The sequence below is a fragment of the Chamaea fasciata genome, unplaced genomic scaffold (genome assembly GCF_029207755.1).
Source record: "Chamaea fasciata isolate MVZ Bird 193981 ecotype frontalis unplaced genomic scaffold, bChaFas1.0.hap1 SCAF_41, whole genome shotgun sequence".
Lineage (NCBI taxonomy): Eukaryota > Metazoa > Chordata > Aves > Passeriformes > Sylviidae > Chamaea > Chamaea fasciata.
The window spans coordinates 1,956,518-1,969,540 of NW_027094126.1; the positions used below are offsets into that span (position 1 = coordinate 1,956,518).

Here is a 13,023-nt window from a genome sequence, read left to right on the forward strand (position 1 = left end):
TGTGTGTGCACCCAAATCCAGGTTCCCAGGAGGAATTCCTGGCTCCCAGTGCAGGTCTCCATGGATCCCTGACCCTGTCACCTCTCTTCCCCCAACTCACCTGGAGGCTGAGCCTGTTGTCACAGTTTTCAGAACGTTTCTCTTGTTGCAGGTTGAAAAAAAAATTCATGCGGGAAGGGCTGAAATAAATCCTGGGGTGTATCCATGTCAATCCCAGCAGGGCCATTCCTGCTTGGAAAATAACATTTGTGAGGGGTTTTTTTTTTAGCTTCCAGAAGCTTTGCCAGCCAGTGCCAGAACAGACCAGCTGTGGAAGTTCTTCCTTGGTGGAAGTGAGGTGGAGCCACACGTCTTAACTTGGTCCGCTGCCTTAATGTAATAAACGAATCGAATAATGTTATTTAATTTAATTTATTGGGATCATTTATGGGGAAGACAAGTGAAATCAGGACAGGCAAGAACATCCCAAGGAGTGAGACCCTCAGGTCACTGTTTAGTGTTGACGGTGCACGAGAAACAGCCCTGGGGGTAATTCCAAAATGTGGGAAAACTGCTGCCACGTGCAGCTGTGAACCGGATTTTGGGGAATGGTGCTGCTTTGTTGGGCTTGGTTGTGGTTTTCCCCTTAAGTGGCCGGTCAGCCGAGTCGGTGCCTCCAGTTGTGGGTTGTGTAATTTTGCACAAATTCCTTCATGCCTTCATTTTTTTTTTTCCCCCTTTTTTTTTTTTTATGCTGTGTCCCTGAGCTACTTTGGTTTCTAAATTCAGGCCTTGCATATTTATCTGTGCCATTCAATTAGACCACATCCCCAATGCTGCTCTATAGTTTCACAGTATGTGGGAAATTCGGTAATTAAATGCATGCAAATGCTGCAAGAATAGCATAAATTAATTTTCCTTAATATCAGCAGGCCATTTGGTGATGTCTCAGAGATAATACGACCAAGATACCCGCTCTTCTCTCCCCTTCTTGCTATCTTCTTTATTTTTTTTTTATTTGAGTCTTTACTATTGTTACTCTAGAAATACCCGGTCAGGTTTACAGGAGGAGAATTCCTGGCCCTGCTGTTCTCTGGAATTACATAAGGAGGGAGATCTGTACTCCAGGTTTTTTTGGATCTTCAGATAAAACCTGAGCTGGAAACAGCATTTAAACCCTCTCTGTGTGTCTCTGTGTGTGTGTGTGTGTGGTGCAGCTTCAGATTTCTGTGTGGATGGAAGGGGTGGAAGAGGTTGTGTCACGGCAGTTGCGAGGGATAACCTGAGATCCCTTCAGAGTGTTTTGCACTGGCGGTTCCAGCTCTGGAAATGCTTCGTTGAGGGCTGGGATCTCCAGGTGTTCTTTACCAAGGACTCAGTTATTTATTGGGTGTTTATTCCTGAAACCCACTGCTCTCCGGAGGGTTGTGGCTCTCTGTTTTGGGGCTTCCCTGAACTCCTCCCACGTGAGTTCAGCACAATCCTCGCGGCCTGGGCGGGCTGTGGCTGCTTGGCCTCGTGCTGAAATAACTGAATTTGACCAATTCAGCCCCGGGTCGGAATTTCCAAGGAATCTGAAAGTCATTCTTTTCTCCAGACCTTTATTTGGATGCTGCGTTCGTGTTGCCTTAAAAGATCTGACCTTGCTGGTTATATTTTCCCTTGCTTGAGGGACCTTATCCCGGGCAGCTCTGGGATCCATTCTGTGCCATTTCCTCGTGGGGTTTTTGGGGGTTTTTTTGGTGCCTTTCCTCTTGGATTTGGTGCCTGGGTCCCTCCCTGAGCACCCTGTCAGGGCTGGGTTCTCTTCCAGCCTGCAGCACTGCAGTGCTGTTGCATCAGTGCAGGCTTTCTGTCATCCCTCTCCTCCCTTGGCCTCCTCCCGGAGTGGGAACAGCCTGATGAGGTACCAGCAGCTCAGAAATGCAACGTCTTCTTCCTTGCTGCTGGTTCTGGAGCCAGAGCCTGGCACGAGGAGCAGCCAGAGCTGCAGAGCGGTTCGTGGGCGGCTGCATTCGGGGGGGGGGAGAGAACTTCCTCGCGGCTCTGCTGCTCGTGGCAGTGGGTGGAGGAGCTCAGGGGGCTCCGTGGAGGGATGGGGCAAACCCCGGGGGCTTGTCCTCACCTGTGCCCTGCGCCCCTTCCTTCCCTTTCCCTTTGCCGTGTGTCTGGTGCCGGCGGTGCCCTGCGTCTAACCCAAAATGACGGGAGAAATTGAACTCTCAGAAATCCCTTCGGTGCTTGATGGGAGTTTTTTATTTTGAAGATTTCGTTTTGGTGGCCTCAGATTCGTGGAAGGGCCGATGATTGGATTATGAAATGGTTTGGGTTGGGAGGGACCTTAAAGGTTGTCCGGTGCCACCCCTGCCATGGACAGGGACACTTTCCATCATGCCAGGGTGGCTCCCAGCCCCATCCAAGCTGACCCTGGACACTTCCAGGGATCCAGGGGCACCCCCAGCTTCTCTGGGCAACCTCCCCACCCTCCCGGGGAGGAATTTCCTCACGTGATTCTCTCTCTGTAAAACGAAAGGCTGCGGTTTGACTTCCTGTGGAATCGGGCGGAGCTGTGATGTGCCCGGGAGCAGGTGAGGCAGGTGAGCCTGCTGAGGGCTCGGCCCTACCGAAAGAGCGCTCGGAATTCTCCTCGGCCGCTTCTTCCGGCGCTGAAGTCATCCGGGGAACTTCTCACGGCTGCAGGAGCACCTGAGCGGTTTTTTGGGAATGCTCGGCGCGCTCAGCTCACCTTGGTGCTGGTGCTGTCGATAAACCCAGCCCCAGGTGACCGCTGTGTGTACCAGGGAGCGCTTTGCTAACAACAAACCTCGTTAGCAGAGCGAGGAATGTGCCGGTGCCCAGCCCTGGGATCAGGTCACATCAACCCAGGCCAAACACCTGCTCCAGCTTGAGCTGGCTTGGAATTCCATCTAAAACCCGGTTTAGCTGAGAGCAGCGACTGGTCAAACTGCTTTTGCAGGGAAGACAGTGGCTTTGAGGCTGAAGTTGCTTTTCAGAACGTTTTCTTCTGGAGTGGTTTGGGTTGAGGAGGGCCCAAGTCCTACGAGCTGCTTCTTTCTTGTGACATAGAACTCGTTGAAACGGCAGGAACGAGCGGCTTCAGCTGTGTCCAGCCTTGGTGTGCGCGTGCCTGGAGCTCGTTTTGGGAATAAAACCCCTTGTTAGGATTCAGGAGGGCTCACGTAACTGCGCGTGGAACTCTGATTCCTTCAGAGGGTTTACAGCAAAGCTGGTTAAAATACAGATTCTTTTTATCCAGTGTTTGGGTGCAATGAATGGGGTTGGTCCTTTAGGGCAGCGCCTTTTTGTGAACACCTCTACCAGTAAAGAAGTTGGAAAAACACCAGGTGCCAGGAGGAGGAGATCCACGAGATTGTTTTGGGTTCCTCCGTGTGATTTCCCAGGCCAGACGGAGAGAGTTCTGTCCTTGGCTTCCCCACAGGCTTCAAGGCACTGCCCGGAGCCTGAAAATCCGTGTTCTGACCGCTGCCAGTTCCCACAGAAACGAGCAGGGCCCCGTGAGGATTTGAGGATTTGAGGAGCAGGGTGCTCCCCGTGTGTTTTCTCACCTTGTACCTGTGTTTGCTCCCTACAGAGTTTTGAGGATTTGACAATTTGAGGAGCAGGGATCTGTGTTTTCTGGCCTTGTGCTTGTGTTTGCTCCCCACAGAACTTTGAGGATTTGAGGAGCAGGGTGCTCCATGTGTGATTTCTGACCTTGTGCCTGTGTTTGCTCCCTACAGAACTTTGAGGGTTTGAGGATTTGAGGAGCGGGGATCTGTGTTTTCTCACCTTGTGCCCGTGTTTGCTCCCTACAGAGTTTTGAGGATTTGACAATTTGAGGAGCAGGGATCTGTGTTTTCTGGCCTTGTGCTTGTGTTTGCTCCCTACAGAACTTTGAGGGTTTGAGGATTTGAGGAGCGGGGATCTGTGTTTTCTGGCCTTGTGCCCGTGTTTGCTCCCTACAGAATTTTGAGGATTTGACAATTTGAGGAGCAGGGTGCTCCATGTGTGATTTCTGACCTTGTACCTGTGTTTTCTCCCTACAGAACTTCGAGGATTTGAGGATTTGAGGAGCGGGGATCTGTGTTTTCTCACCTTGTGCCTGTGTTTGCTCCCCTCAGAGCTCTGACCTGCCCAGGGGTGCACCGTCGCTAAAGAAAGCTGCTGCAGGATGAAAAGATGGCAGCGCGGCTGCTCGCACCACCGGGCCCCGAGAGTTTTAAACCCTTCACTCCGGAGTCTCTGGCCAACATCGAGAAACACATCGCCGAGCTGAAGAAGAAGCAACGCTCCAAGCAGGACAGCAGCCACCGAGATGACGACGAGGACAGCAAACCAAAACCAAACAGTGACCTTGAGGCGGGGAAGAATTTGCCTTTCATCTACGGGGACATCCCTAAAGGGCTGGTCGCTGTGCCGCTGGAGGACTTTGACCCTTATTATATGACCCAGAAAGTGAGTCCGCGAGAAAGGAGTCGCTAAAAAAGCGCCTTTGTGTTGCCTCGGGAAGTCACAGGTTTGGGGATGGCTTGAACGGAAGGCGAAGAAAGGGAGTTTCGGATGGGGCTGGCTCGGTTGTTTGCATTTCTTAAACGTTTTTCCGTGGGGTTTAATGGAGGCGATGCGGTCGGTCTTTAAGGGCGGCTTGTTCTCCTGACAAGCTCTGGGAACGAAAAATAGTTGCGGTTGTGCCCATGTGCCAATTGTAACCGTCGGGGCAAGAGGAAGAATTTAATTGAGGGGTGGCAGGGAGGGTTTCAGCGTGTAGTTCGGCCCTTCCGTGGAGTTCGGTCTGAAGCTGACGGTGATGAAGCCCTGGGACACACAATCGTGGCCGAAATGGAGACTAATTAGCGGATTTTTGTTTGTCTGGAGCTAAGGTGGCGTGGCAAGGAGGCATTTGTGGGTGTTTGAAGAAACGGCGTCAGTGAGGGCAGCGCTTGGCAAACTCTGCTGGGGATGAAGGGGAGGGATCGGCTGGTGATGGAGCGAGGAGCATGGTCGCTGATTTCTTTGGAAGGCTAAACCCGAGGTTCTTTAGTCTTTAATTTCATTGCTCTCTTTGATACAAGCCTAACTGAGGCAGCCACCGTCTCCACCGAGGCTCAGCTGTGCCAGATTGAGCCGTGTGGGTGACGGGAGCTGGGATGTGGCTGCTCGGAGCTCGGGCAGGACGGGCTGCCTGTGAAATCCCTGTCGCGGCTCACCAAAGCCCGGCGAGTTTTTGTTGGGACAGACGTTTGCGGCCCTGCTCAGGAGTGACTCTGGGACGGTCCGGGCATTGCTCGCACGGAATCGGCTGAATTTGGGGAGAGTGAGGAGTGCAGCCGACCCTTCTTTACTGCGCTGACGCTGGTGAATTTGGTGCTCGTTTCTCGTGTGGAGAGTGCTGGGTGCGGGCCCTGGCTCAGAGCAGGGCGGTGGGATCCGGGGCTCTCTGTGGTGCCTCGTGGTGCCCGGCTGGTGTGGTCCTTCAGGAGACGCTGCTGCGGGAAGAAGTTCTCCTCGGGAGCGCTTTTTGTTTATTCGATATCTTCTCTTTATTAAACCAGTCTGGTTCTGGTGGGAGCAGGGCATGGAATTACGGCATGCGTTTGGAGGGATCTTAAAGCTCATCCATTTCCACCCTCTGCCATGGGGCAGGGACACTTCCCGCTGTGCCAGGTTGCTCTAAGCCCCATCCAGCCTTGGACACTTCCAGGGATCCAGGGAGAACCCCAGCTCCTCTGGACACCCTGTGCCAGGACCTCCCCACCCTCACAAGGTCTCTTGACCCTTAGCACCCACCACAGAGCCGTCAGGAAACATCCGTGGTCCCACTGGGAGGCTTCTGGAGCCTCTGTGGCGGTCAGGTGGGAGAATCGGGCCGACTGATGTGGTTTTTTTCTGGCTCAAATAGGTGGCGACCGTGGAGGGGCAGCGGGCAGAGCCGCGTGGTTCTCCAAATCCCACCACAGACAGGAGGCCCAGGGAACCCCGTTACCCCTCCTGCCTCATCCGGCTCCACGTTTGCCTCCCAACGCGAGGCTATTAATAAACCTCTCATTTTTAGAGGAGGGAAGGAGCTGCCTTCCCCTCTCTGAAGGCATCTGTCACATCTCTGGAAGCGCCTGGTGGGAATCCTTGGCGGGCTGAGATGCAGGGAAGGTTCTGGAAGATGGGAGGCAAATCCCCCCCAAATAACCACGTCCGTACCAGGCAGAAGGAAAGGCAGAAAGAACTCCTTTTGGTGGTTACTCGCTGGTGCAGAGCGAGCTACGGAAGGGGAAGAAGCAGCAGGTGAGACGAAAGCGTCTCCTGGGCCACAAAGTGCTAGGAGGACACGCAGTTCCCAAATCAAACCTGGAGTTTATAGTTCAGCCAGGTGCTGGAGCTCTCCCCACAAGCCCTGCATCCGCCAAGGCCGTGCCTTAGGTGCTCCTTGCTGCTTCCAGCACTCAGTGACTTTCCACAAAGAAATTTTTTTTTTTTTTTTTTCCTAAGGCCATTAAAAAAGGCCCTTCTCTGAATCATCAGGAATCTGCTTGAATCACGGGAAGTTTTCCAAGATTTTTTTTTTTTTTTTTTCTTTTTCCTTCCCTCCCCTCTCCAGAAAGCTTTGCATCACAGGTCTCTGCTTTTGCAGCGTGCACACAGGGACGAATCAGCTGGTTGCTTTTTCCCTGCAGGAGGACACGGTGATCTTGGTTTGTCTAAGGAAACTGAAACTGCATTTTAACAGAGCAGCTGAACCTCCCAGCGCCTGTAAACTGATATTTAAAGGAGAAACAGTGTGACCTGGAAACAGAACCGTGGCACGGGGAGTAGTCGCAAGTCCTGGGTCCCTACTCCAGCAATGGGTCTGGCCAAGGTGCTGCTCCTTTCCCTGTTCAGTTTCACCTTGCAAAATAGGAGTGACGGGAATTCCAGGATCCTTGGAGTCGGAAGGGACCTCCAGGATCGAGTTTGACTTGTTCCCAACCCCGGTGCACATCCTAGCCCCTCCCGTGTCTCTTGAAGTGAGGGGTAAGTCATGACTCTGAGGAGAATCTGGAATGAGTGAGGAGGATCTGGGATCCCTTTGCTCACAGGTAGCAGCTTTGGGAGCTGCTTTGGCTCCTTTTAGTCTCTGTGTAAGGACCAGGAAGAATTTTCTCATCTTTCACAGCTTGTAGCGGCCTCCCAGTTCCTGCCCTCAAGCACAAGGTGGGAGCGATAGTTGCCCGTTTTCATTAGGGAAACCCAAAATATTTCAGTGAATGCATCCGAAAGGCAGGTGCGGGAACTTCCCTGCTCACATGTGCAAGCAGGATTCAGGAGGACCTCCTGTGAGAGCAGAGCGGCTTCGTGGCGTTAAATCCTCCTGAACCAGACATCAGGGCCGTCTTCCTCTTTCATTCCTGAAGCGTTATCGGGATTTCCTTTTGGAATGTTTTCCCATCTTCTGCACCCTCTCTTTCCTTCCGATCCATTCGTGGCCCGGCCCACCCCTCCTACCAAACAGCTCCTCACCCTGTTCTTTCCCAGGTTGTGGCCCTTTTCCTTCCATCCCCCTGGGCAGGGATTTCATCTGAGCTCCGGAACGAGGTGGAAGTGCAAAGTTACGAGGCAGCAGAAAATCCCTGGATGTTCTGTGAGGCTGTAGCTGAGTTTAGGGGGATGGATTTCAGTGAAAAAGGAAGACGCACGTGTGAGATCTGAGGTGGGGTGGGACGTTTGAGGTCACCCACGGCTGCCAGAGAAGCACCTGAGGAATTTCTCCGGAGCCTTTGTGCCAAGGGAGTGACTTGCAGCTTTGTCAAGTCACATGGCAGCTTTGGAAACGAGCCCTGTGGGTCCAGAGTGTCACCTTGGCCCAGGAAAATCACAGGGATGCGAGGGACCAGCTGCAGGAGGCACGTCTGGCTCTGGGATGTGCCCGTGGTGTCTGCAGGGAGAGGTGGTGACTCTGCAAGGTCACGACACCGTCCCTGGGCTTGCATTTCAGTGAAGTCACCAAAAGGGAGGGAAAGAGTCGGAACCGGCTCAAAAATCGGCTTTTTATTCTTATTTCCAGAGGCTCCTTGCCTTTTCCAGGTCTTGAGTGCTTAATGCTGGTTTTTTGTTGTTTTTTTTTTTTTTTTTTCTTCCACTCTGCCTCTCCAGTTGGCTTCAAAGGAGCAGGAGAAAGTGTGAAAGGGTGGAGAAAGGAGATTGGATTCCCTGGCAGTCATCTCCAGGTGTTGGAGGGGCGGCAGAGTGTGCTGGAGCCGTTGGCTGCGTGTGGCTGTAGCTGCTGTGGATCCAGCAGTGCAGAGCTGGGAGCGGGGAATGCCAAGTGTGGAATCTCTGCTCCCGTCTCCGGAATAACTGCGGCCCGCTCGTGATGGGGGGAAAGGGTGGAGAATTATTTCTGGCCCGGAGGCAGAGTGGATCTCCTTGCACGGGCAGATCGTGAGGTCCTTAAAGAATCAGGACTCTCTCCAGCAGCTCCGCATCCTCCCTGTGCTGGGGCTGTGATAAATGGAATTTTGATAAAAGAAATTGTCTCTTGGGTAAGCTGAAGAATCCCAGGATGGTTTGCAGTGGAAAGGGATCTCAAAGCCCATCCAGTGCCACCCCCTGCCAGGGACAGGGACACCTTCCACTGTCCCAGGGTGCTCCAAGCCCTGTCCAACCTGGCCTTGGACACTTCCAGGGGCTCCCACAGCTCCTCTGGGCACCTCCCCACCCTCCCAGGGAGGAATTCCTTCCCAACATCCCATCCAGCCCTTCCCTCTGGCAGTTTGAAGCCACTGCCCCTTGTCCTGGCACTTGAGGTCTCTCTCCGTCTTTCCTGCAGCTCCTCCAGGCACTGGAAGGCCACAGTGAGCTCACCCAAAGCTTCTCTTCTGCAGCCTGGAGGCAGCTCTGCAGGTGGGGTCTCACCTGAGCAGGGCTGGGGGCTCAGCCCAGGCTTGGGGGGCTCCTGGGGCACGTCCAGCACCTCAACCCCTTCACCCCAGGGCTGCTCTCAGGACTGATTGTGGCCGTAATCCTGGAGCCCACAGGCTGCCCGAGTTTGCTGTGAGTTGATTTTTCCAGCAGCTCCGGTGCCTCTCTCAGGATGTCAGCAGGAAGTCACGGCTCTCCCCTGCTCAAACACGGAGCGCCGGGGCCCGTCATCGTGTCGCTGCTGCAGGAATGTGCTTCCATATGTTCTGAGGCTGTTCCTAAAGCTGTTTCCTTCTGAAAAAAAAATAAAATAAAATAAAATAAAAAATCTCCTGCCCACTCCCCCTCACTCCTCAGCCATTACAGAACCGCTCCGTGGAAAAACCTGCAGGGAGCAGGAATGTTTTAAATCTTCCTGGAGCTGGAATGATTCCTGCCATCCCTCAGTCGCTTCTTGTTGCTCTCCCAAGCTCAGTCATCGCTTTGCAGATCGATTTAGGGAATTTATCTTTTGGGAGGCCTTCCTTCTTTTTACGAATCCTATTTCCAAAACCTCGTTATCTTTTGGGAACCTTCCTTGTTTTTTATGAAACCTATTCCCAAGGTTTCGCTGGGTCCCGACAACTTGATGGAAACGAAACCTGGTGGAGTTTTTGTCACAGCTCTGACGACCAAAGGAGGCTTTGGGAAGTCCAACCAGAGGCAGCCATCGCTTAAAACGACTGCAAAATACCTTTTCCCAGGTATCCCCATCCTCTGAGTTTGGAGCTTCGCTTCAGCACATCCTCAAAGCTCTTGAGGACGTTCCTTGGCCCAGATCCAGAAGACGTTTTAAGAGCTTGCAGCCATTTTGAAATGGAGTTTTCAAATGTCAGCAGCGGAACGGAAAACTCAGCGAGGGTTTAAATTGCCGAGCGCTTCTTGGCTTTTTGGGCTCTTCTTTCTGTTGATGAGGCCGAGTGGAGATTTCCTGGGGGTTTTACGGGGTACACAGGGGATTGGTGGATCTCAGAGCAGCCGTAATCGATGAGCAGACCGGAATTACGACACCCGATTGGCGCGAGGGTTGTGCTGGAAGGCCCAGGGGTGATGGGCTTTACAGGCAGGAACAATTCAGCAAGTCTTGTGGTCTAAGAGGAGAAATCCGGGCAGAGCACGGAGAGAAAACAAGGAGCTGCCTTAGGTACAGTCGTAAACCAGGCGAGGGACTAAGCGGGGAGAGCGTGGAGTTGATGTTTGGCGAACAGTGGGATGAAAGCTGGGATTTCTTCACGGAAGGGGTGGACAGGCGTTGGAAGGGGCTGCCCAGGGAGGTCCAAGGAATTCCCGGATGTGGCACTCGGCGCTCTGAGCTGGGTGGTTGCTCACAAGTTGCGCTCGCTGGTCTTGGTGGCCTTTTTCAACCCTCAGGGATTCCGTGACATTTCAGCAGGCAGTGCCCAGTTCCTGGGTCAGCCCTTGTGAAAGAGCTGCCGAGAGCGGATAAAATTCCCTGTGATCCATGTGCCAAGGACAAAAGGCTCCCGACCCCTGAGTGGGGCTGTTTCCATCCCCACGACCCGGCTGAATTTAGTCAGCTGGCTCTGACTTTGGGGTTGTTCCACCTCCGTGAAGCCGCACAAATGGAAGCTCCGAAGTTCCCGTGTCTCCAGGGGAAGGATGGCTTCACTCCTGGCTCGCTGATTTTGGCTGAATGACCCGCAGGCTCCTGCACGGGGGGGGGGTTTTCCCATGGGAAACGGAGACACGGTGAAAATTTGGGAAATTCTTCTCTCCTTCCAGCTCGCCTTGCCCCACGTAATGCTCAGCACGGTCGTGCTGGGGGTTTTGTTGCTCAAAAAGCTGCGGGAGAGTTGGGAGATCCGTGCTGAGCTGGGAACGCAGCAGAAGCTTGTGAGAATCCCGGTGGGATGAGTGTCCTGCTCTGGAGCAAAAAGAGATTTAAAAAGGAAGGGGATGCGAGTCCTGGAAAGTTTGTGGCGTCAGGGAATGGGGGGAGAGCTGATTCCTAGAATTGGGCGTCCCCTGAGCGCTCTGTAATGGCAGTTTCGCCAATCTTCAGGCCTTTTAGAAGGTTTGTCCGTGCCAGGGTGATCTGGTCATTAATTCTTGATGCTGCCATTTAAGAGCTGTCCAGGGTTGTCTTTCAAGTGCTTTTGGTGGGGATGCATTAGTGGTTCTGCTAACGAACCTTCCCCTCTACGCCGCCGGACCACGATCGGATTTCCATTTCCTTTCGCAAATAACTCACTGCTCGGCGGTCCCAGTTCAGCCCAACGAGCCCCGAGCCGTTGTTTCATTGACGAGGATGGAAGTGACAAATTTCCTAAGGGGGAGTCTCCTGGGGAAGCCTGAGCTGGCAGAGAGCCCTGGTGGATTCCCCTGGGTTGGGCTCCGAGCTGTGCCGGCCGGGCGTTGGAGACAGGAGCGAGTCCGGCTGAGCTTTGGGGCCGTCCTGGAGAGGATGAAAATGGGATTGGTGGTGCCAGGGAAAGGGTTTTGGCTTCTCAGTGCGCACAAATTGCTTTTTTTCCCCCCTCCTCCCCTCTGTGGGTGCTTTGGGTGGGCTGGTGTGAAGCACCCACGGGCCCAGCGATGCTCCTGATGCCTTGGGGAGCCTGAGCTGGAGCAGAGACTGGACAGAGCTGAGAGAATAAAGTGGAGATTTATTAAAAGGCTTTAAAGGATCCACCTTGGGCAGCACAAGAGCCTGGCCAGGGCTACGCCCAGGGTGGACCCAAAATGATCGTAAAATGAACGACCCGTCACGAGGTCTCGCACTTTTATAAGATTTGGCCCATTTGCATATTGGGGTTTAATTGCCCAATTACAGCTTTAGGTTGTGAGGTCTCATCCTCCTTATTTCCTTTCTGCAGCCCATTGTTGTTCATGCTTTTGGGCCTGAAAACTTGTCCCAGTTGTCCTTGGTCTCCAGAAGGAAAAGGATTTGTTTTATCTCCCTGCTCTGTGCAGAGAACTGAGTGACGCTGACTGTGAGGCTCAGAATCTGAAAAAAAAACCTTGAAAAACACCCCCTAGGTAGCACAGAGTCTGAAAAACCTGAAAACTCGAACTTAAAAGCGTCCCTCGAGGTGCTGCACGTGCTCCCTGCAGGGAGACGGAGCAGCAGGGTTCCACCCCACGTCCACACGGAGCGTTCCACAGGTTCTTAATAAAGAAATGGGCCTCACACGTGAACCAGCTCTGCAGGGAAAAGCGGCGAGAGCCAGGGCTGGCCTGGGGGACACTGCCGCCACGTTAGCATCCCGTCAGCCTCTCTTTCCAGGTGTTTGTAGCAGCGGGATTTGTTGTGGGTCGGATTATCCCTTTTTTAACCCCAGAGACGGGGCTCCCGAGAGGAGTTTCAAAGACTTTTATCCCGTTTTCGGTCTCGTGTGAAGGGTGAGGTGGCGCAGGCGTTACAGTTCGCGCCATCCCAATCAGAAGCCAAACTATTTCCTAATTCCAATCCGTTGTAAACGTTTTTTTGGCCCGTCGGCTTTTGCCGCACCGTGCTGCTAATGCCTTAATCATTTAAAATCACCCCTGGTGGCTCCTGCCGCAATACCCCTGCCCTAGTTCTCCGGAATACCTGGTCTGTTTGCAAGGCCGACATTTGAAACTTGTTTCCGGTTCCGTTTCCCTCTCAACAAAGTCTGTCCTATCCCGTGGCCTGCCCGAGTCAGCGGATTTTATCTCGGAGTTTGCGTGGAGATGTAAAAAACTCTCTTGAGCCTTCGGCCAGGCTTTGGGGATTCTCTGCAAAGCCATTTCTCCCGGTTGTGGTTGTCTGGGGAGGAGGCTGGGGCTGTGCCCGGGGTCAGGGCTGGTGTTTTGGGGTTGGGGGTGATGCTTTGGGAAGGCTGAGCCGGAACACGGACTGGACAGAGCTGGGGGATAAAGCAGGAATTTATTGAAAGGCCTCCAGGATCCACCTCGAGCAGGACAGGAGCCCGGCCGAGGCTGCGCCCAGGGTCCGTTACCAATAGCCGCCAAAAATGACCAAAAAAAAAAGTCACAGGATCTCTCGTTCTTATAAGTTTTGGTCCGTTTCGCATGTTGGGGTTTAATTATCCGCTTACAGCTTCAGGTTGTGAGGTCTCATCCTTCTCGGGCCTGAAAGTTGGTTCT

At 53.3% G+C, this 13,023-nt stretch overlaps 1 protein-coding gene across 3 annotated transcripts in view; it reads left to right on the forward strand.

The window, feature by feature from the left end:
* The first annotated feature begins 4,121 nt into the window (after positions 1-4,121).
* SCN8A (sodium voltage-gated channel alpha subunit 8) overlaps positions 4,122-13,023 on the forward strand; it is a 46,741-nt gene continuing 37,839 nt past the window's right edge. For all 3 annotated transcript variants that reach the window (XM_066207575.1, XM_066207574.1, XM_066207570.1), the window contains exon 1: positions 4,122-4,455. In XM_066207575.1, the coding sequence (XP_066063672.1) occupies positions 4,180-4,455 (276 nt within the window). In that variant the 5' untranslated portion in view covers positions 4,122-4,179. The remainder of the gene's footprint in view (positions 4,456-13,023) is intronic.